The 24,076-nt window shown below is 36.2% G+C and overlaps 1 protein-coding gene across 3 annotated transcripts in view; it reads left to right on the top strand.

The window, feature by feature from the left end:
- LOC145668444 (uncharacterized) overlaps positions 1-24,076 on the top strand; it is a 357,510-nt gene that overhangs the window by 301,270 nt on the left and 32,164 nt on the right. For all 3 annotated transcript variants that reach the window (XM_081736316.1, XM_081736317.1, XM_081736318.1), the window contains 3 exons: positions 4,433-5,085; positions 14,914-15,052; positions 17,974-18,167. In XM_081736316.1, the coding sequence (XP_081592442.1) occupies positions 4,433-5,085; positions 14,914-15,052; positions 17,974-18,167 (986 nt within the window). The remainder of the gene's footprint in view (positions 1-4,432; positions 5,086-14,913; positions 15,053-17,973; positions 18,168-24,076) is intronic.

The following is a 24,076-nucleotide window of genomic DNA, read 5'->3' as shown; positions in this document are numbered from 1 at the left end:
TTGTAGCTTCGAAGTATTTTGGTGTGAGGTTTGCTGATATCGGGAATGCAAAGCCGATTAAGGTGGATCTGGCAGGCACGTATCCAGGGGGGTCTAGGGGGCCGGGGCCCCCTAAATTTTTGCTGCCCCCCCCCTTCTAAGATTTTCACGATAGGCTTGAAAATGAACTATAATATGATGCACTATAATATGGTTGGATCGGGCCCCCCTAACTTCGGCCGCCCTTCCCCCCCCCCTACAATTTTTGGCTGGCTACCGGCCTGGGATCTGGTGGATATACTGGTGCTTCCTGTGCATAAACTTCAGGTCGGCGTCTTCTTTCAATATTTCCATGTTGGTGGCGGTGGTAGTTCTCTTCTTTTCCCCCGCCTTCAGGTTTCACTCTTGATTGTGCTTGTTTAGAGTGCTAGGAGGTAGAAAAATATGCATATATGAATGCTGATGAATTAATACATCAATACTTGTAGGATTCCTAGGTTTAAGGTATAAAATTGGTAAAAATATTTGCCGGAGATTGTTATGATTCGTTGTTTATGTTGCGTACATATATTCTGTTTAGTTCAGGGGATGTGACAGGCCCGTATCCAGGGAGGTCTAGGTGGAGCAGCCCCCCCCCCTAAAATTTTCACGGTAGGCTTGCAAATGAACTATGATATGGTTAGATCGCCCCCCTAACTTCAGCCGGGCCTGGCCCCCTACATTTTTAGGCTGGCTACCAGCCTGGGATGCGAGTATGTGAAAATTAATCTTTCAAGAAAGATGTGAGTGGCTTTGGCTATGAGTAATGTTAGTTGCTGGTGGAGTTTGGGTTAGAGAACATATGTGAACGATTCGATGACTTTTTTATTTGTGTATGATTAAATTTATATTCAAAATTGATACATGTATAAATAAATAGATGACATTGAGCTTAACCAAATGACACTCTTGGGGTGGAGGTGGGGATAAATTCCTATGCAAAGCTTTCGAGAAATCCGAAAAATAATCATGGCATTAGAATGTATATCATTCTTGGCCAATATTAACTGGCAGGTTCTATTTTGCTGGAAAAGATTATTTATATATCTTCTGTACATGCAGAATATACTCTGTTAACTACCAAATTATATATATTCTTGTTTGTGTTGTTCCTAACAGTGACACACACACACTTCTAACAATGCTAACAGTTGCGCATATACTATTGTGCTGCCAAAATGTCTTGAGCCGTGGCAAAAATGCGAACTAATGCTCATATCCTCACACACCCACACGTTGAACCAATAAGGGCTCAGCTGTTGCTAAGCGAGAGAAAGCGAGTGGAATTCCTTCAGCTGATAGCAGCGCCTGCAACGGTAGACCAGGGATCAAGTCAATGTGGTATATCTATACTTGTAATAATTCGCAGCCGCAATGCTGCAGAAACTAGAAAAGTTTAGTAGGAAAGTAAAGAGCTAAATTACTACTAATTATCCCTATATCGTGAATCAACTCGTTTGTGTAAATGGTATATATACTGAAGATGCTACTTAATTGTCCGTTTATATTTATTACTACTAAAGTGTAAATATACTTTAATTGTAGTATATTCAACTAATTTTCTGATTGATAATGGAAGTGAGAGTTAGCGTAATTTTACGGGCGCACCAGCTCCAAATTCCTAACAGAAAGATACATTTGTACAATTTCTTAATAAAATTATACTTATTTAACAGGGAAATGATTGAGTAGCATGAAAATTTGAGTGTGGGGGGACAGGGATAAACTCTTTTATCATATAGTGACGGGGAATGAAACGTGAACATCGTACTCCGCTGGGGAGTCGAAGCAGTAGTCAATGCAATAGCAGCAACTTGTTCTCCTAAGGCGAAGAAATTCAAACACCACCAGCTCACAAAATCATGGTAACCGTGTTTTGGGACCGAAAAGATGTAATTCTTGTGGATTTTTTTGGAACCAGGACGAACAATTACAGGAGACATGTCCTCGTATGCCAAATATTGAATAATCTGTGATGTGATATCCAAAAGCGGTGTAAAGGAATGCTACGCTGTTATTCATGACAACACCCGCCCACACACAGCTGCTCGTACTATTGAGACAATTGAAGCGCTTGGAGGATAAAGGTGGTATGTAACAAATTGAATATGATAGGAAAATTGACTTTCACAACTCTGCTCGCTAACATACCGCCTTCATCGTTTCTAAATATCTGCACTAGGACGAGGACTCACCAAATAATGTGTTAGGTAGCATGAGTAGCATATAACACGTGCATGAACAACCATAATGCAACATTTCGAAAAATGTAACATAACGCCTTTATCCTCCAAGCGCTTCAATTCTAAGATTTAAATGGGAACTATTCAATCATTCCCCTTACAACTCCGACCTAGGCCCCAGCGATTTATTTCTATTTCTTCACCTGAAAAACTGGTTCGCATCGAAGCGTTTCAACGAGAAGTGCTGAAGACATCAGTGTGGACTGGCTCCACTCTCAGGCGACAGATTTTTATACAGAGAATATACGGAGGCTTGTGCCATGCTACCAGAAATATTAGAGGTTCATGGTGACTACGTGGAAAAATAGGCGAAGTATGTACTTGTATATCAACCACAATAAATTTCTTCTATCATTTTCTTGTTTTTTAAAAGAATATTTGGGTCCTTTTTTGGCATTAACACTGTAGTACTATAGTATATTTACTGTAGTTAATAAAACTATACAAAGTGCGTAAAAATTGTTGGTTTACATGAAATATTAAGTTACGCGTTCACTAAGGTATGTGTAAATTCGCGACTGAACCTATATGTCAGTCTTTTGCTACCCATTAAAAAAATACCGCGGGAACTCTGGTGACAGTATGTGCGTGTGTGAGAGAGAGATATATATATATAGAGAGAGAGGGGAAAGGAGGATGGACCTAATTAATAAGTATTGTACATCCATCTTGCTGGGTCACGAGTCGCCACTGCACAGCATCACTAGTTACTTTTACGGATCTACTTCTAAACACTGTTCTTTCTAAGGTACAAAGGTCTCAAATTTCCATCTTACCATGTCCTTAAGAAGATTCACTCCCTACCTCTTAAACAATAGATTGATTATATCGTCCCTCTCGAGAGAAAGGGGCGTATCATTTTCTTAATTTTTCCACGAGACAACTTTAAACATTTTCTCATTGTTTATTCTATCTCTTCTTTTAAGCTTTCGTTTGATATCCTTCGTTCAGATACGTAACTTACGAGCTCAAACTAAATTTTAAAAGCAGACAATAGAATAAACAATGAGAAAAGATTTAAATTTGCCTCCTGGAAAAATTAAGAAAATGAGATAGGCCCCTTTGTCTCGAGTGGGACGATATATACAGGGTGTTTCAAAACAACACTGACAACTATTGGGAGGTAATTCCTGACACCAAGATAAGACAAAAGTATAGACCAACGTGGGTGCACAAATGCTTCCTTTCGGAGTTATAGGCTGTCGAAAACATAAAAAAATGAACTTTAAAGACCCATAGCTCCCAAACTATGGAACCTACCGTAGTCGGGTCAAGACCTCACTTAGGAACTAATATATACCCTATCCACAAATCCATGTTTCAGAATCCTGCGGTACTCACACAACAATTTTTATGGAGGGAGTTTGTCTACGGGCATATAAATTGAAGTACTCACAAACTACCTCTATAAAAATTGTTGTGGAAGTAGGCCTACTGCAGGATTCTGAAACTTGGATATTTGGATAGGGCACACATTAGTTCCTAAGTGAAGTCTTGACCCGACTACGGTAGGTCCCATAGTTTTGGAGGTATGGACCTTTAAAGTTCAATTTTTCATATTTTCGGCAGCATATAACTCCGAAAGGAAGCATTTGTGCACCCAGGTTGGTCTATACTTTTTGTCTTGTCATGGTGTCAGGAATCACCTCCCAAACGTTGTCGGTGTTGTTTTGAAACACCCTATATATATATATATATTTACATTCGTATCAAGTTTGCCTTCTTTAAATTCAGTTGCGGTTCTTGAGAGAAGTCATATTGGTAAAAACAAAAATTAGGACATTAGATAAGTTTTATTCCATTAGCTTGTAACGATACATTCCTCAAGAACCGCCATTGGTTAAGAAACATTGCAATCTTTCGTTCGATTTCCAGTAGGATTTTACCTTAATATTCATTTTTCACACAGCATTAGTACTAAGAAAGAAGGTTATACCTAACTAAACAAAAATAGATCGAAATCTTTCTTGGTTTTTTTGGAGTTTAAAAACATACCTCGTTGTTATTTTTTTTTTTCTGATGAAAATTCCTATCTTACAGATTAATTTCAATTTACATTGTATTATATGATTGAAATTATACAGCTTACAGGAAATAGGGGTGGGAGCAGTATGATAAGCAGCAACAGATTATGATTTCATACATACATTAATGTTATTCTTATATTTTAGGCTGGATCTGGCGGGATATGGTAGATCAAGTTGTGAGCTGCTGGCAGTTCCTTCGAGGTCCTTAGATATCCGATTGGACTTCTACGAAGACCGGGAATATGACTTCTATGAGAGAGACAGGAACAACAGGGACTGCCAAAGAGGCAGTGCTTCAAGTTATGCCCCAAGTGGATATGGTGGGTCCAGATATCCTTCATCCTCACGGTTTGATTCAGGGCCTGCTGCTGGAAAAGAAGTAGGCTTCTATGGTGGTTCGGCTCCGGGCACTAGTGGCTATGGAACGGGTTTTGGAGATCGACCACCTCCACCTTATCCCACAGGATCCTATGGATCAGGCACTAACTATGGAGGAAGTCCTGGCAGTCTTTACGGTTACGGAGACCGACCTGGAGGTGTTTATGGGAACCAACCTGCAGCAGGTTCATATGGGTATGGATATGGAACTACTGGTGGTGGCTATCAAGGATCATATGGCACTAGAGGATATGGAACAGCACCCCCGGGACCTCCTGGATCTGGGTATGGGTATGGCGGAAGTCATCCAGGCAGCGGTTATGGTAGTTCTGGTACTGGATACGGTGGTTACAGACCGTCTGGAGGAGGTGGTCACGTAGAACCGACTGGAGGTGGTCATGGATACCCAAGTAAACAACGTAAGTATTTTAAATATGTATTTAATATAAATATTTTATGTTATGTGCTTTCGAATAGAAACTATTAATAACTGGAAAAGTCGTAGAAAATTCGAAACTAATAATTACACTGCAAATAACAAATTGGTTTTCACTTCTCCTGTAGCATAATTTGAACGAAGCAAAGAAAGAGAGAAGTAGGTGTGAAAAAGGTCGACATATAGTACCTACTATTCCCTAGTTTTCACATGTATATATGTATATGACAAAAGAGAAATGTCTCGTTCCGTGATCCTGTGTCCCATTCCCAGCTCAGTTTAGCTAAGAGCTGTCAGAGTAGTGACATCGTACTCATGAAAATTATCATGTTGAATAAAAAAAAAATGAGGGGCACTTGCATAACAGAAAAAAGTAAAACCATCGAACATTATTTTATTTTTCTGGATGATCTGAAACTGGATCAAAAAAAGCATGCTAGTAAGTCTAACTATGTTGCATTAGTTGTACATGATACAGAGTTAATGTGTATCAAAGGAAAGCTGATGTAATTAGTTACTAACTTATATTTCCGGCGGGAGCTCATGTGGTTCGGATTCCACGTTAATCAGTAGGTCCACGTCTCATATAGCCTCGCTGCTGAACGGGACGTTAAACTCAAAATCAACTCAACTCAAATTATATTTGTAATACAGTGAAACCTCTGAATAACGGACACCAATGGGACATGAATTTTTGTCCGTTACTAAGAGGTGTCCGTTACAGAGAGGTTACAGAAATTTAATTTCTCACAACAGTAATTGTATGCAGTAAATACATTATGTATGAGCGTAAATACGTAAAATTCAATATGGAAATACTCTATTTAGTACGTAGACCCTATTTGAATTACTGAGAAAGATGAAGGAAAAATTTATTTCTGTTAATTATTATTATTGATGGGGAATGTGTTAATATATTCGTATACTGCAGAAGATAATGCGTGTATGGTTATTCTCTTAAGTATATGTCATCATCCTGTAAGCGTTTTTCATTTACAGTATTTTTGTTGCGGAAGAAACGTGTGTGAGTGTGTTTGTGTACTGGTGCAGTATCTTCGTGGGTGGAATGGATGAAAAAAAAGTTATTGATAGTGCATATGTTTATTGACCCAGACTTGTTCCAGTATCATAACTAAAAGAAAAATGTTGTTTTTCCAAAAGAGTAAGAGAAGAAACATTGCTCGTTGAAAATGTTATTGTAAAACAAACAATGTTTGTTTTGTTATTTCTGAAATTATCGGGGAAGATGCAAGGCCCAGAGGAAAAAGGACTAAATTTGTTAGAGAAGGAAAGATCTTTCTCATAGAATTCTTGGCCATACGACTGACTCTGCATGAGTGTTGTTGCTTATTGAAGGTTTTCTAGGATTTCTACCAAAAAGCAGTTTATCGCGGGGAGAAGAAAGGATTTCAAGATCAGCTTGAAGCTGTTCTGTTTTATAGTTAACTAGCTGTAGACTCATAATAGATTCACTTGTGGGAAAAATACTTTTCTGACTACTGTAATATACCGCAGAACCGAGAATAATTCCTGTCCGTTATGAAGAGGTTATTGAACGTTTAGGGAATAAAAGGACTGTCCGCGTCCGTATCTGAGAGTGTCCGTAAAAGGGAGGGTTTTGTTCCGTAAGAGAACACATATTTTGGCCGGGACAAAAAATCTGTCCCTATTATAGAGGTGTCCGTTATTGAGAGGTGTCCGTTAAGGGAGGTTTCACTGTACTCAGAACTCCTTATGTTATGAAATAAATGTAGCTTGACACGCGATTCTGAATTAATTATTAGCCTATTATAAATATAGACAGTTTTTGCTTTAGCAAATCATGTCCATCACAAATAATTTGCCATTACTGTTAACTTTCTTACTACGAATCGAGAATTTTCTATGCACTATAATCATCTGCCAATTTCTTTATTTTGAACTAAAAATTTCTCTCTTTTATATTATACATCACCTGCAACCTTCTTTACTTTTCTGTTATGCCAATAACATAATTTATTCTGAAATAATTTCCTAATTAGACTCTTTCCATCCTTTTAATTATACCTAACAGTGTTGAAGCCTCTGTAGCTTTTACAACTACTTTGTTATTGGTTATTCGTTCTGGCAAACTAACCGCCTTCATTTTTCTTTATACCCACATTTCAAATGCTTCTACATGTTTTAGATCGCATGTTTTTAACGTTCACACTTCGGTTCATACAGCGCAATATTTCACACAAAACATTCAATGAGTCTTTTCGCTAACTATTCATTTAACGGTACCCCAAATGAGCTTGTCTTTTTCTGAAAGTTTGCTGCTTTTGTTTCACGTTTATATGTTAGATTATCGTCATACAGATACTGAAAACTAGACGCTTGTTCTATTTTCTTTCCTCCAACTTCTGTAGTTGACAGTTTCTTTTAGTTTCCACTATTATCTTTGTCTTTTCTTAACATTTGTTTCCATCCCCCACAAAGCTTTCTTCAATTTTTAAAGTGTTTTGTTTATCAAAAACTTCTTTAAGTATTTACTCTGTTGGTCCGTGTGTCTGTCCGGGAGACACAAAATCTTAAGAACTACTTATCAACTTTGGCTAGGATGTAGAGAGGGTCAAAAATTAGGAATCGAGTTTGACGATGAAGGTGATTCATACAGTTAATCCCAAAATATGGACAATCAAAAATCTCCCCATGGAAATAATTATGGATATAATTCTTGCTTCATAGACTACATGCAGTAATGTTGAGATAAGCGGTTTAGTATAATACTCAGGGTACAAAGTACTAAACTATCCATGGTATACAATGCTAAATGAAACCAAATGACTTTTTGCTCGACGAATCTAAAGATAGTTACTTTATATTTTTTTTAATATTCATTCAATTCATTTTTAATATTCACAGCATTCTTCCATTAACCTAAGGTAAATTCTATATTTACGAGTAAGCTCGTCAAGGAGTATACTTTATTAAAAACTAAACCTAACTCCTTCACGTAACATATATTGCGATACTGCTACTTGTTCGAACAATCTGTTAAATATTGTTTTATATCTTGGTACAGGATCATATAGCTTAAAAGTGAATAGACTTAACCCTTCTGCCTTTTAAACCTAAACTCTGCTTCACAATTTCTTCTATATAGATGTTAAATAACCTTCACGAAATAAAATACTTGTAATAAATACCCATTCCAATTATACTTTTCCTAAACCTTCTCATCAAAATATTACATCTCATTCGATCGAAAGCTTTCTCTAAATCGATAAACTCTGCATGCATTTCCTTTTCTTTTTCTGTACAACTTTCACTGATTAGATTACACTAAGTAAACCAATATTATCTCTTGTGTTATTATCTTTCCTAACTTCAAACGTTTCGTCCTCAATTTCTTTTTTGGTCTTCAAATCAAATATTTGACTTATTTGTGTGCATTAAGTTTTTGTGTGTTTCGTTTACAGTTGGCGTTTTCCTTGATGCAATTTTGCTCTTAAGACAATAATTTCTGTTGTTTTAACTTGTGTAAAGGAAGCACCCTGCCAAAAATACACAGACCTTTTAATAAGTTATAACACTTTAAAAAATACAATTACGAGTACTTTCAAACAAATATAGGTATAACTGTGCAAAATTTTCACTTTTAGTTCCATGTTTCTGTAATTATACAGGATGGCCGTTGTCATTCTCATAAAATATGACAGCCCGTTACGATGCGAAGTAGGGGATAAAAAGCGTTGTAGTAACTGTGCAGTATGCATAGGTGCAGAATGTGTCGGGTATCCCTGAAAACACCTAATAAAATGGCTTTAGTTTTTTTTCTGTTGTCCTCCATTCTAAAATTGTAGTATCAGTAATTCTATAAATCGTTGAAATAAATTTTATGTGATTCTTATATTTAAATCGCAAGAAAATGAGCATGTAAGAATATTGTAGTAAGAGGATGGGAGGACTTTAATTATCTTTGTCCACACCAATATAAAAAAATTCTGGCTACACCTCTGACCAGTGGCGGCGGTTGGACGTTAAAAGTGGGGGGGCAAGACATGATCTGAACAATTGTATATCAATGTTAGATTTCCTGAGTGTTTCTAACACTGTTTGATGAAAGGTTGTATAACTAATAGGATACTATCTTTTTTCACTTAAAATACCGCATATCGTATTTCTATTTTATTAAGTAAATTCTTAAGAGCAATACAGGTAGGTATTAACCCTTTATACTCTTATACAATGAAAGTGTAAGAAGAGATTTGAGTTCTTGCTTATGAACATCTTAATTTTTTGTCTGGAAAATTCTGTGATTAGATTATTTATTAAATTTGCAAAACAAATAAATAGAAGGGACAATATTAATCATAGTAATGAATAATGACGCTTGTTTTGCAGAAGATATTGAAACTAGGAATTAATGAACAACTTGTACTTTTAATTCCACATATGCCATTAAAGGAATGTTTTTACTCTTAGAAAATGAAATACAGTTAGTACTGCAAGCATATGCTACGACATTTAAAGAAATATGCAATTGCAATATTAATTGCTTTGAACTGCAATTAAAACGCAATTTCTGTAGTTTTCTTAACTCCACGCGAAGACAAATAACCAATAGGTACTCATGCAATGGCATATATATGGCACCATTATTTCTATGAAACAGTAATACATACAAAACCTTTACCAGGGTCCACATTCTGGAAAATAAGTGAAAGTCAGGGAAAGGTAAGGAAGTAAAAATGTATCAGGTGAAGTCAGGGAAATGGCAGATTGGTTAGGGAAAGTCAGGGAAAAATCGATTTAGGTCCATTGTTCAATTACTGAATTTATGAAATAGGGTTGATTTCTTTACTGTTACTGGATGCAAAATGTAGTGTTCTCTGATATAGATGTTGAAACTAATTTTCTGCGAGAAACACATCTAACTGCATCCTGGCATATTTGCTCAAAAGGGTAGACGCTGTTCTAGAAGAATTGCATGGTGCCAAGAGGATATCTGAACAAGTGGCTGAGAACGCGAAGAAGCAGCATCTCCAGCTCACAGTGAAAGCTCAGACTGAAGAATTTAAGGAACACTCGAGTGAATTCATAGCCAATGACAGAGAATGTATTGGACTTGATAAGTTTTTTACTTAGTCTTAGGAAATGGGAAGAACTTCGTTGACTTACGGTCAGTTATGAAATTGTGTTTTAACTTCTTTCACGGAAACGCATTTTTTGAAAGTGGTTTCACAATAAATAAAATTCTCATTGTTGAGAACTTACAAGAAGAATCTCTGGTGGCTCAGATCTCTGGTAGATCATATATGATTCTATGATGAGAATAAGTGGACCATCAGGATTAATAATTATAAGAGGTATGATAAATTCACTGAGAAGTTCAAAGAGACAATATCAGTTGTATCTGGAAAAGAAAAGAGAAATAAATGCTGGAGACGAGAAGAGGAGGGAGAAACGGAAGATTCAGCAACAACTAAAGGTGTTGGAGGAAGAAGAATAGAAAATTAAACTGCGGAGACAACAAGGATATTCAGATCAATGAGAAGAAAACTATGCGAGAAAGGATGAAAAAAATTCTAAATGGGTTGCATTTAACAACTGCACCAGCAAAAGTATGTGCTACATAATGTGTGTGTATATGTTTTTTTTAATAATCAGTAAAATCATGTATAAACTGTTTATTACTATAGGCAATATTATAATATTGTAATTGGTATTATAATGTGTATTTTTTTTTTCATATCTTAAATACTCTGTATACTGCACACTTTCGTTTCTAACAATTTGTGTAATATGTAGGCCTAATCAATATCGGTCTAATGCACATGTTTGTAAATTTACATTCGTTTGGAAAGAAAAATTAAAAAAAAAGAAAGAAAGAGAAGCGGAAGAGAACAAGGCTAACTATTTGAAGTGTAGAGGCTAGAGTTTCTTTCTTTTTTCTATATTTTGAAGTTATTCAGGAGTCAGGGAAATCTGGAAATTTCGTCATGGAAAGTCAGGGAAAAGTCAGAGATTTTTCTTTCTCCAAATTGTGTGAACACCCTGTTTACATTTGCAAATAAAACTATATAAATTAGGGCGTCACTTCAAAAAAGTGGGGGGCAATTGCCCCCTCTTGCCCCCCCTAATCGACGCCCATGCCTCTGACAATATGCAAATATAAAGTGATATTCTTTTGTCTTTTACAGGGTGAAGTACACTCTTATCGTGCTACATGCGTCTGCACACTGCATGCCTTCAGCGAACAATTGAATAAAGTACCATTGTACACGTTTTCACTCGAAGCTCTGTGACATAACCACTCTTAACTCTTAATTTATGGATTCATCTAGAGCAGCTATGTGCAACATCCGGCCTCCGGACCAAACTCGGCCCACTAAACCCTTTCATCCGACCTGCCTAAACCTTTGTTGGAAGCATACTTCTTACCATGGACGCCCGAAGAAAATTTTCTAGGGGGGACTAATCTCCCTGATTCCTATATTGCATTGGTATTTTTATTTGTATTAAGAAAATCTTAAGCAATTTAATACATTTCCATTAGCCAGGCCCCCTGGCCCCCTTCGGGTGCTTATACTTCTTACATAATATTAAACTGAATTGAAAATACTTCCTGGATAACTGATATCCAACTTGGAAAATATCGTCCAAGCTGGAACATCCAGCGTACCACGGAACATTGACAGACTAGTTCAGAACATGAAGAATCAAATTACTCACTAAAATGACAAATAAATAATTTTTTCTACTTTTCTTTAATATATAAATATTTTGATTACCATTATAACAGTTTTTGTGTTTCTGTGATGTTAGTGTACGTTGAACGAGTTTCCCATTAATTATGGCCATTCGATTGTTATGAAAATGTTATACATTGCCCCATACGGCCCTCGACGCCAGTAAATCCTTTGTGCTTGGCCCTCCTCCTGTTCAACTTGCACATACCTGATCTAAAGGATATGTACCAAAGTGAATAACAATATCCAAAGAGTTTCGCAACATTCAAGATACGTTCCTCAGTGCGTCCTCAATAGCTTCGGTTCTTTCGCTAGGGATTCTGACTCTGTACTGTCTCCAATGAATTCTAGATGGCAATCAGAAAACCAATATGTAATTTTCTATAAATAAGCAATATGAGCATAGTTTTTTTTTTTCCTTGCTCTTCCCTGTTTTACTTCTAAGTAAAATCTACTTCGTTGTTGCTCTGAATAGCGTTATGACTATGAACATGTTAAAATATTTTACACATTAAACTAGCAACAGGACATATAGCTCAAGGAATTTATTTATAAATAGAAATGTGACACTTGTGATTATAAGAATCAGTACTTGCGAAAGAATGGAAGTACTAGCATTATTTCAAACATACTGTATGTTGTATACTTATTGGTAAAACTGATTATGCTTCCCAAATAGTATTATTCTGAGAAACTGATACAAATTTAAATTTTTCGAACATGCCTTTGAAAATATTGAAATTTTCCAGAATTAAAAATCTTTTCAGTTCATAGCTAAAATTAGTAGTCGTTATTGTATTAGTTTCTACACTACTCCAAGGTGACCAGACGTCCTAGCCGGAACAGTCCCTTATTTTCAACCGCTGTCCCGTTTTATCCTGATTCACAAACGGGACGCCTAAATGTCCCGTTTTTAAGCAAACATGACTCAGGTGTCCCATAATTATTATTCAAAATATAAATGGTCAATGCTAATTCTACACTCTTCCGTACCAACACTCATTGGGAGAGGGGCGGATCCAGAAGGGGGCGATCGTCCCCCCAGAAGAGGAAACTTTTTTATTTTATATATATATAGCCCATCCCAAAGTTTGGAGCCCTTAAAAGTAACAGTATGACAACCCACCGGCCCCCCCAGAAGTCGGTCCTGGATCCGCCCCTGCATTGGGAAGGTTCAGCCGTGCCTAGAACTTCTGAATATTCAAATGACAATTGAGTATTCTGTGGTTCAAGTGGGAATTGAGTGTAAATTCTGAGTGTTGAAGTAGTTAAAAGTATTTTTGAATAGTACTTAAGTTAGAAACGCTGTGTTATTATTCTTACTTGTGAATTTTGTAAATTGAAAACACCTGCTGAGTCCCAAAATGCAATGTGGAAGTCACCCCGCCCCTTCCAGTCGCCGATTCGTATGCGTCCCGTTTTTTAAAGTAAAAGTTCTGGTCACCTTGCACTACTCCCATCTTTACGACAATTCTATATTTTGCCTGAAACCTGTAAGTAGCTGTTCAAACAGCCATGCATCATCTAGGTCAGTGGTTCTCAACCTAATTCTTATCACGACCCCATTTTATCATATCCTCTTGCCTGCGGGCCCCTTATAATTTCTGGTTTATAATAAGGTTGTGTGGGATTTTTAATATATCTATTGCGGAGATCTCACTATGTCCATCTATTTCTATAATAGTACAATCCATTTCTTGTATATAGTGGATACAGTAACTTCCTTAAAGAGAAAGGATTAAAACCAAATTTGGTCAGTTCATTCATATGTCGAATCCGGTCCATCATACTGTTTCACAATGGAGACCGTTTGAAAATTTTAAAACTTTATAACTCCCTTAATTTTAGGTCATATGAAAAAAAGATTTCTAATTTTTGTTTTAAAAACTTAGGCTGTTGTTTAAATGACTTGATAATATGCGTCACGAAGATTGAACCAGACATTGCCGCACTAGTGAAATCACACCAAACTCAGGTATCCCTTTAGCTTTCAATTTTAATTGTATTTCAATATGTAGGTTTTAATGCATTTATATTTTTCTGGTATTTCAACATACATTAGTTTCATATCGTACCTCTTTCATTTAAATTGACTTTTAATCATCTTTGCACCTGTTGAAAATGTTTAATAGACCTATTGTTTGTTGTTCTTAACAGTGTGTATAAAAACTAAAAGTATGCCTATCAGAACAAAATTCAAAATAATATTTAAAAATATTTTCCGGTATTAAATTGTAATGTTTATCTCTTCTGTTTATCTTCATGACCTCCATGAAACCCTCTCGTGACCCTAGGGGTCGTGACCCTCAGGTTTGAAACCCTGATCTAGGTTATACGTAATGCAAATGCTTAAGCGCCAGAGGTGATCATATATACTCTTTATGACAACGGAGACAATAAAGATTAAAGTTCGCATTGTTTACAACGAATACAAAGGCGCTTGATTTTCTTGTCTTGATTATGACCAATATAAGACGCTTGAATTCTTTGTCTTGATTATAATATAAATATAAGGCGCCTGAATCTTTATGCCTTGATTATAACAAAGATAAGGCACTGAAGTTTGTTTGCCTTGCCAAACATAAGGAGCTTGATTTTTTGCCTTGATTGTAACAAATATAAGGCGCTTTTTTGCTTTGACTATAACGAATATAAAGTATTTGATTTTTTTTTATTATAATGAATATAAGGCGTTTGAGTTTGTTTATTTTCAGTATAACGAATATAAAACACCTGAATGTTTTTGCTTGATTAAAACCAACATGAGACGCTTGAATGTTTGCTTTGATTATAACAAATATAAAGCTCTTAAATGTTTTGCCTTGATAATAATGAATATAAGGCCCTGCCTCTACAGAAAATATTCAAAGAAATTTAAGACTTTTACATTGCTTCTTAATCTTGCAAACAAAATGCATCAGTCAGCAAAGTAAACTAACTTTTCAATAAGGTACAAGAGTGCATTATATACAAACTTTTAAATGTTTTAAAACGAGTAATAAGTAAGCCGACATTTTTGTCTTGTTCTGTATAGGTAAATATAATATTGTTAACACTATATGAAGCACAATACTAATAAAACTCATATTTTCCAGAATGCTACCTTAGAGCAAGAACTGGGTTCCGATTAGACAGAGGTGCTATTCGATTGTCTCTGTCTGTTCCTAGCGTCCAAGACTGTGAAAGGGAGTGTATGAAACAAAGACTTTTCTCTTGCAAAACCTTCAGCTATAGGTAAGATATTTTGTAATTGGCAAAAAAAAAAAAAAAAAAAAAAAAACAAGTGAATAAAATCATAATACCTAGGTAGAAACTTTCATTCTGTTGAATGGAAAGAAATAATTTCCTTAAGGTTGTTTATTACAGTAAATACTGTTCCGGAAATACTATCATAAGGTTATTAAAATGTAGAATCTAGGTTTTTGCTAACACTATCTTCTCTTTACACGAGCCTAATTTTGCTCAAGTTGGTTAATTTCATCAACATGGACAAAATGTGAAGTATAGTTTGCGTAGTATGCATTTTCTATTAGTGAATATTGTGTACTATCGTGCTGGTTTTATTAAAAACAGAAGTTTAGTAATTTCAGCCTCGTTAGTGTTCCTATAGATGTTCGAGTTTTAACGAGCCTGTTAAGGGCTCAATAAACGTCAGAAGGATTTTCAAAGCTTTTCGTACTACAGTCCGTTTGATACAACATGGCCCTTCTGACAGTTGCTTTCTTTTCTTTTTTCCTTCCTGCACGTGGTCATAGCAATCAGGCAAGAAAAACTGTTTCTATGGCAACAACACGTTCAGCCAATTATAGTGGCTCATTCCTCTCGCTCTGCAATGGTAAGCATTCCACCCTTTCTGCACGTTGCCAATTTGGATATTTAAAAAAAAAATGTACATTGTTTTAGTCGAATGTCAACTTGAGTAGTGGATCTACTGATTATTGAGAGCATTCTTTTTAGTCCTTTTTTGTGTTATTTAATTTTTATGGAACAGAGACTTATTTGCAGTGAATAACACCCGACCCAAAAGCTGGCAAACACAATATTGAGCACCACGTGCATGCAGCGAGCTGTCAGAAAGGACAAGTAGTTTCAATCGCATTATAATAGTATTCATCTGTCATACTGTAAAGCCCTTACAATATGAATGAACGCAATAAACTATCATCTCTTTTTAATCACTAAGTATGTTCCCAATGGTAAGAACTATTCGACCTTTAGGAATATATATATATATATATATATATATATATATATATATATACTTTTATTCTTATATCTCGTAATTTTAATATATATCAAATTAATATATGCTGTTGTACTGCCAAACACCAAATCAAATAATAAACAATCATATATCATCCATATGGTTCACATTAAAATCTAGTTTCAGTTTCTGCCTTCCAAATTCTTGCCTGAAATGAAAACAAACGAACAAAATGATATGATCCTATTCTCCTAATTTTTATAACAATTTGTTCGATAATTAACTCTACTTCCTCAACTGAAACTTTCCCTGATTTACATAATACTATGTCCCAGCGATAAACTTTCCAGTTTCGAAAGACAATTTACGAAAAACTTGCATTTTATACAAGTTATTTAACTAAGTTGATGAAAGAAATACAGTTATTTTCAGATTTGGTAAAAACTGTGTGTGTTTCATCGAGAGTATATTTTTTTGCTTAAGTGCTATAAATAATACATATTGCCTATATAGTAAGATTTTTGAAAAATATTCAACTTCTTCTTCAAATAGACAAATTCAAACACTTCTATCCATGAATAATTTGAAAACGCATTCTACTTATAATCTGTTATTGTAAATAATAGTTTTAGGCATAGTCATAGGCTAAAATGGATATACTAAAGTGTCTAAAGCTAAAATGGATAAGTGGATAAACTAAAATGACTAAAAATGGATTTTTTTGGCAGCAACTTCAAAAAGAATTGACTAATTCGAATATAGTTTATATAGTTTTCACTGCTGAACGAACAGAGACTTCCGTTTTTTCTCTACGTCAAAGAAACGTTAACAAACAAATCTATGTGAAAAGAAAAACACTGTAACTAAGCACGATATACTTTACTGCAAAGTCATGATCAACAAACCTCATTTTATGACACAACTACAGTACATGAAGCAGGGTTGCCAGATTCTTTTTTGGGGGGGGGGGATTTTGCGATTTTTAGGAGAAGAAAAAGGAAGATACATCATACGTATTTAGAATTGACATATGTGCTTTCACATTGTAATCTATAAAATAATGTTAATTGAAAACTGGAGCAAATTTGTTAAAAATAATTGCAACACAAATTTTTCTTTTAAAGTCTATTACAATTCCAGGTGGGAGCTCAAGTGGTTCGGATCTCACGTAGGTCCTCACTTCATACAGCTTCGGTACTGAAAGGGACGATAAATTCAAGTTCAACCAACCAAGTATATTACACAAATCTTTACAATATTTGCCTTTTAATATTATTTTACACCCCTCTTTTTATACGTTCAAAAAATCTTCGCGGAACACATCGAAATTCACTATCACTTGGAGTTCTACACTTATTAGTAGATACTAGCTTCTGTTCGTGACATCAATATACCAAGATCGGTTGAAACTGCCATATGATCGAGATTATGTTCACTGACGAAGGCTAAGATGCTGAAACCAATTTATTCTTAAACACAAGTTTGGGGCGCCGGTTAGATAGGATATATAAACACAACCTCTTGCATTTTTTCTCTGTATACGAAGTTACATCGTTGAGTTGCATTGTGAACAGTACGAGAAATCAGTTCTTCTAATAAATTTAGACCCAAAAAATCCGTACTAATTCATTTTTAGAAAGCTAGAAATCGTTTTACAAAAAATAAATAAATAAAATAAAATAAAAACGTAAAACGTGCCAGAAAGTCAAAACCTACGGAAAACGTAAGATCTGTCAACACAATGTAATTGTATTATAGTTTAAATAACGAATTTGATACATTTAATACGTCGCAAACATACTTGTGAAGCATATTACAGAAGCAATGCTGTGTGTGTTTATTAATGTTTGATTACATGTTATCTATCACCTTGAATAAATAAAATAACTTTTTAAAATTACTTACTTTCAATAACCTTAAAATATGGTACTATACAATATTTGTTTTGAAGGTACAACATGTATACAGCTCCTGGAAGAAGCCCGGACAACTGCGCATTAAGTGACAGGCAATACAGAGATTTAGATCCATATAGAGACTTCGTGCAAGATAGAGATTATGACATTTATGCCAAAAACGAGTACGCAAGACATTGCGATGAACCACCTCCACCAACTTATCCGCAACGACCACCGCAAGAAAATGGTAAGTACATTGGAGCAAACCTCAATGCTTCTTTAGATTCTATGTTCGAAATACCTTACATAATGATAGCTTTTACGATTACTTGCTTGAAATTGCATCCGTCTCGATGCTATATAGATGGCAAAAGGCCATAATATTGTTACTTTCGTGTATTTCGTGAATATTAGGCAGATATTCATAATACACAAAACTGAGGATATTATGATGCTTACACAGAGGGAAAAAACGTAAGTGCTGTACGCAAAAACGTAGGTTACAGGCGTAAATACTATAGTTTTTGGACGTACGACTATATATAACATCCTTAGTATGTTTTATAGTATTTTCCGTACAAATATGCCATCTCTACGTACTTTCCGTACGAAAGAAAGAACTGTATATAGGCGATCAGGATCTCACATACAGATGGACGTATATAACATATAGTTGACGTATCTAATATACGTATACGTATGCATTATACGGAAGATTGTTATATGTCGGACATACTGCAGCAGCATGATGTAACATCTTAGCGGGAAAAAAGGCAGTATGTAGGCCTATGTAGCATATGAATAACATGTTCAGTACAGATTTCTGTAGTAAACATATAGATACCGTATATTTGCAATATATTGTTGTGCAGATAATGGATTTTTCTCTGTGTAGCTATCTGTACAACTAGGAATGCACGCGAGACGAGACGAGACGAGAAATGGAAAAGTCTCGTCTCGTCTCGCAGCCTCAAATGTTGGTCTCGTCTCGCGTCTCGTCTCGTCTCACAAATGTGAAGTCTCGTCTCGCGTCTCGCATAAAATTTTGAGTCTCGTCTCGCGTCTCGCGCGAGACTTTCTCGCATGGTCTCGCAGTCTCGCATATATTCTGGTCAAAATTTTGCAATGTGTTATTCTATGGCTGTTAGTGAATGATGATGTGATATTCTGTCCGAAGGCAGGTATTTGACCTAAAAGTCCCTTGGCAAGCTGAATCCTTGGTGGTTTGCCATTGCTTTCCATGGGATGAATGTTCATAACATCCTAAGGAGACGGAACCTAAAGTTCAACATGGTATCCGAATTTGTGTCCCCTCCGCTCCAAATTAAAAGAAAAGTTGTGCTGGAATTTGATTCCTGGACCATTAATTTTCGTCAAATTAACCCTTTCCGGTACCCGGCTTTTTGGGCTATTTTTTAGACTTTCAGTCAAGCAGCTACTGCATCGTCACTATTTATCCTAGGATCATGGTTCATACCTCATTCTCTTCAGAAGGAAGCTGGCTTTCAAAGGGTACCACTTGCATGCTCATACCGTATACCAGGAGCGGGGAAAATGATGTCAAAGGGAAAATTACGGAGGGATTTTTTTTCTCGCACTTTGGGCCCCTCTGGAGCGGCCCTGTATGAACGTACCCATCTAAAAAATCTGATACTTGGTATACTGAATGTGTGTGCCAAATTTCAAGTTTCTATCTTGAATAGTAAGGGCGGAAGAAATTTTATCAGGAATTCCCACCATGGCCCAAATTACCGTAAAACACCATGATCTCAGGTAAAAAATTTCCTGAGACATCCCTAATTACCCTAGGGTCAAGTTTCGCCCATCATTCTCTTCAGCTTAGAACTGCCTTTCAGGCGGTATGACTCACATGTCTCCATCATGTATCTAAGGCGAGAATATCCCGTGAAAGGGATATTTTGGTAAAAATTTCCCTTTTTCAACGTTTAGCCCCTTTGTACCCCCATGTTTTAACACAGAAGTACGGAAAAATCTCGTAAATACTCCTCGGTGGACTGAATGTTTGTGCACAATTTCAATATTCTTGGTGCAAAAATAAGCCCGCAAAAAATAATACCGAAAATGTTCAAAATTCCCCTATAAAGAAGTATATTTTCATAAAAATTCCCTGATACTTCCCTAACTACCCTAGGGTCATGTGTCGCACATCATTCTCTTCAGAATAGAACTGCCTTTCAGGCGGTACCATTCACTTGTCTCCATCATATATCTAAGGCGGGAAAATCACGAAGAAAGGGATTTTTTGGTAAAATATCCCTTTTTTCAACTTTTTGCCCCTCTGGATCCCCCCTGTTTTAACGCAGAAATCTGAAAAAAAAAATCTGGTAAATACTACTCGGTGGATTGAATGTTTGTGAAAAATTTCAATCTTCTACGTGTAAAAATAAGCCAGCCAAAAAATAATGAACATAGACCGGCCCCGCAATATTAAAAGAAAATATATATTTTAGAATTATGACATCATCACCTCCTATGTCTCGAATGCAGAAAGGTGTGAAACCATACGTAAGGTCTTCTACAATGTCTCTGGACTTGAAAAAAAAAAACCCGGACGAAAAAGCTCAAATAGGAGAGTTATAACGCAATGTACCATGAAATACCCCGTATGGTACAGATTGTACGGGATCCCCAAAGGGTTAATAGCATAATCTACAGCAAAACCAGCATAAATTGTTGCTGGATCCAACATTGTTTTCCAGCTTAGAGGTCTCCAGCAATATTTGGCTCTTCTAAAATATCGTCGCCACTATCAACATTAACACGTTTTGGTCGTTTCCTTGAAGGGTGATTTTCCATTATAAAGATGTTTTTATACCACCAAGAGCGCTTGTACGACCCAATTCTTTTGGTTCGTTCGCGCTTGTAGCAATGTTGCATTATCGCATTTTATCAACTTTCGCTTTCAACTTATATAGTATTGCCAGATCTAGAAAATAAAATTACTGAGAGATATAGGGCCATTCCTACCATCTCGCATCAAACCTATAGGGCCATCCTACCAAACCAGTGTTTGAATTAAACTTCCGAACTAGAGGGGGATGTTTTTGATAAATATATAGAAAGAAAATACTTATTCCATGTAAAAATACCATGTTATTTCTGCGAGCCGGACCCGGGATAAACTTTGACGAGAGGGGATTTCCCCGCCATCCCCCAACATAAATCGCTAGTAGTAATGTGAAAAAGACAGAAACAACAGAAATATCACATTTTGCAGCAATAGGGAGTCTTATTCGCCTTTCAGACCAAAAAACAGAAGTTCATGTATTCGTGCGCGCCCGCGTATATGTGTTTGTCTCGCAAAATAAAGTCCTAAATCGATGTTGTAATAAATTTCCAATTTACAAAGCTTTTCTTTTTTAATGATGTTTAGAAACTAAAGAAGGCTTTAATTCTGCAAATCAACCTTGAATAATAATAAATCTCATAAAATGTCTATTGCCCCAATCACTTTTTTATTCTTGGAGGCATTAACGCTCAACTTAGAAAATTCACTAAATATATAATTACATGTAATTTATAAATGTTGCGAGACTGCGAGAAGTCTCGCGAGACTTCTCGTGCGAGACTTAACTGAGTCTCGTCTCGCATGGTTTAGTCTCGTCTTGCGTCTCGCATAAAATTTTCAGTCTCGTCTCGTGTCTCGTCTCGCAAATGCGAGACATGACGCGAGACGAGACGAGACTTCTCGCGTTTCGCGTGCATCCCTATGTACAACAATGAGAGAGGCTGCAATTTAACTAGAAGTGTAATGGTAAGATCCATTATTATGTAACGTAATATTTAATTACTCTTTTTCATATTAGTAGTACTTACTCATGTTAATTCTAAACCCTATTTTCACTAAACTTACTTTTAGGATCATGCATGTACGACTTAGATGTTAGTACGTAAGTTAGTCCATAAAATAGGACTTGGACAAAAGCGAATTTTTGAATTCTGTCCTTCCAATTGATAGCAAGAGCAATTATTTCGGCCGAGTTAGCTATTTGAAGACAATCCTTTAACCCTCGGACTAGAGATGAGAGCAGGGGCGTATACAGGGGGTGGGTCCTGGGGGTCCGGAACCCCCCAAAATCCCGACTTTTTTGTAAATGTAGTCTACGTTTAGGGGCAATTTTAGAAATTTTCATTTAATTTAGCCTCAAATTGTATTTGGACCCCTCCAGACCCCTCCCGAAATAAATTCCTGCGTACGTCCCTGGGTGAGAATACTTTATGATCACCACAATATATTTTTTGTAATTACTCTTCTAATCGTTCTTTAAAATTGTAAGAAAATATGTTATTGCTCAACATGTTTAGCTAAAGTGAATACCTTTCGGTGCTTCAAATTGAACGTTTGTGTGTCTCATAAATTTTGCTATTTTAAGTAGAGATGGCCACAAAGTTCCGGTTCCGGAACCGATTCTTGAAGATCCGGTTTTCAGAATCGGTTCCAGAACCGGTTCCAGACCTAGATCCGAAGAACCGGTTCCAGACCTGGATCCAAAAAACAGGTTCCAGACCTGGATCCAAAAAACCGGTTCCGGAACCGGATCTTCTCGAACCGGATCCGTTCAGACCCGAAAACCGGTTCCACCAGGAACCGGTTCTGGCCACCCCTAATTTTAAGCTGGTGGGCACAAAGTACTCCATCCTTCTTGTTGGTAGGAGATGTGACTGACATTTAGAACTGTCACTCCTAGATAGCAGCATAACAAATAGCTGTTAGTCTTATCCTTGTACTGTTCAGTCTCTGTAGATTTTTGTAAGAGTTTATAATTTGTTTCTTTTGCGAGATATATATTTAATCTTAAGAGGTGGGCACAAAATGAAACCCCTCCCCTCCTGGTAGTCCACGTTACAAAAAAATACCTAGGAAATGCGACGGTAACTTTTTTACAGGTAACGGCGACTTCAACGGTGGCTATCCTTAACCCGTTTTATACTATTGAAACAAAAGTAGTAGAAGTTGCACATCGCGCTGTTAGATAGCAGTAAACATCCGTCAGCGGTTGACATCTACAGGACGGAATCGAAACTTCTAGCGCGCAATCCTTTTTTAATATATATATCAAAGTTCATTTTTATAATAATTTTGATAAAGGTGCTGCGAATTTGACTTGGAAATCCTCTTTAGGATAACATGTCATATGGTTGTTCGCTACTTTACCTACTTACATTGTTGTCAGAATCAAAAGAAGGAACGGGCAACATCATACAGAGGGGAAGGGCATGACTTTTCTCTGTATATCGAGTCTATGAAGTTCTTAGAAGAAAATGGCAAAATAGTTCAGGGTAAACGTCACAATATGTTAATGCAGCTGTACCGATGAAAGTTATCTGGGCATAGTAAATTGTAATTCATTATATTAATAATCCAAAACTCCAGGAAAAATGACACTTATCCATATCAGAAAGCCATATCTTGCTATCTCTTATTATTTATGTTTTATAGTGATGGAAACTGAAATAAGAAGGAGTCACGGTCGCTACAGGAAAATAAAGTTTGAGATGAAACCTATTTATGCGGTAATCCTTATAGAAAACTGTTTCTCGCTATCATTTTTTTTTTTTTTTTTTTAACTGTGACAACCAGCGTTGGAATTGGAATTCGTATATTTTCATCACTTCCGGTTTGAAAGCTGAATAAACATCGAAGTAAAAGTGAGGATGCCATTCCCCCACTTCCAAAAATATATATGGCGTCCCTCCACTTCCTAAAAAATTAGAATGGTCAAAGATAGACACGAGGTTCATGCGTCCCCCTACCTTTTCAGATCCACTTTTACCTTTGGGTGAAACTTACTCTTGGGTCGCAGAATTTATATCAGAAAGCGATTTCAAGCTATCTTTTGCTATTTTTACTTTGTGAAGAGCAATATTGAAAGCGGCAGTCTTAATGGATTTCTACAACTTTGTATTTTAGTGGAGAGATATGGGTGGAAACAGAAGCTGTTCTTAGGACGCTGAATAAATAAATAAATAAATAATAATAAACACCTCGCTTTCCATTACCGTTTTTGTTCTATGACGTTAAACATTAAAACCAGAAATGGTCTATTTCTACCGCTTTGAATAGAGGATTACATGAGGAGATGGAAGCTATTCTTAGAACGCTGAATCGAATTTTTTGAAAAAAACTCCTCCTCG

The sequence above is a fragment of the Thermobia domestica genome, chromosome 13 (genome assembly GCF_964235325.1).
Source record: "Thermobia domestica chromosome 13, izTheDome1.hap1.1, whole genome shotgun sequence".
Taxonomy (NCBI): domain Eukaryota; kingdom Metazoa; phylum Arthropoda; class Insecta; order Zygentoma; family Lepismatidae; genus Thermobia; species Thermobia domestica.
The sequence above is the reverse complement of the archived record's forward strand: the minus strand, read 5'-3'. Positions and strand labels throughout refer to the sequence as shown.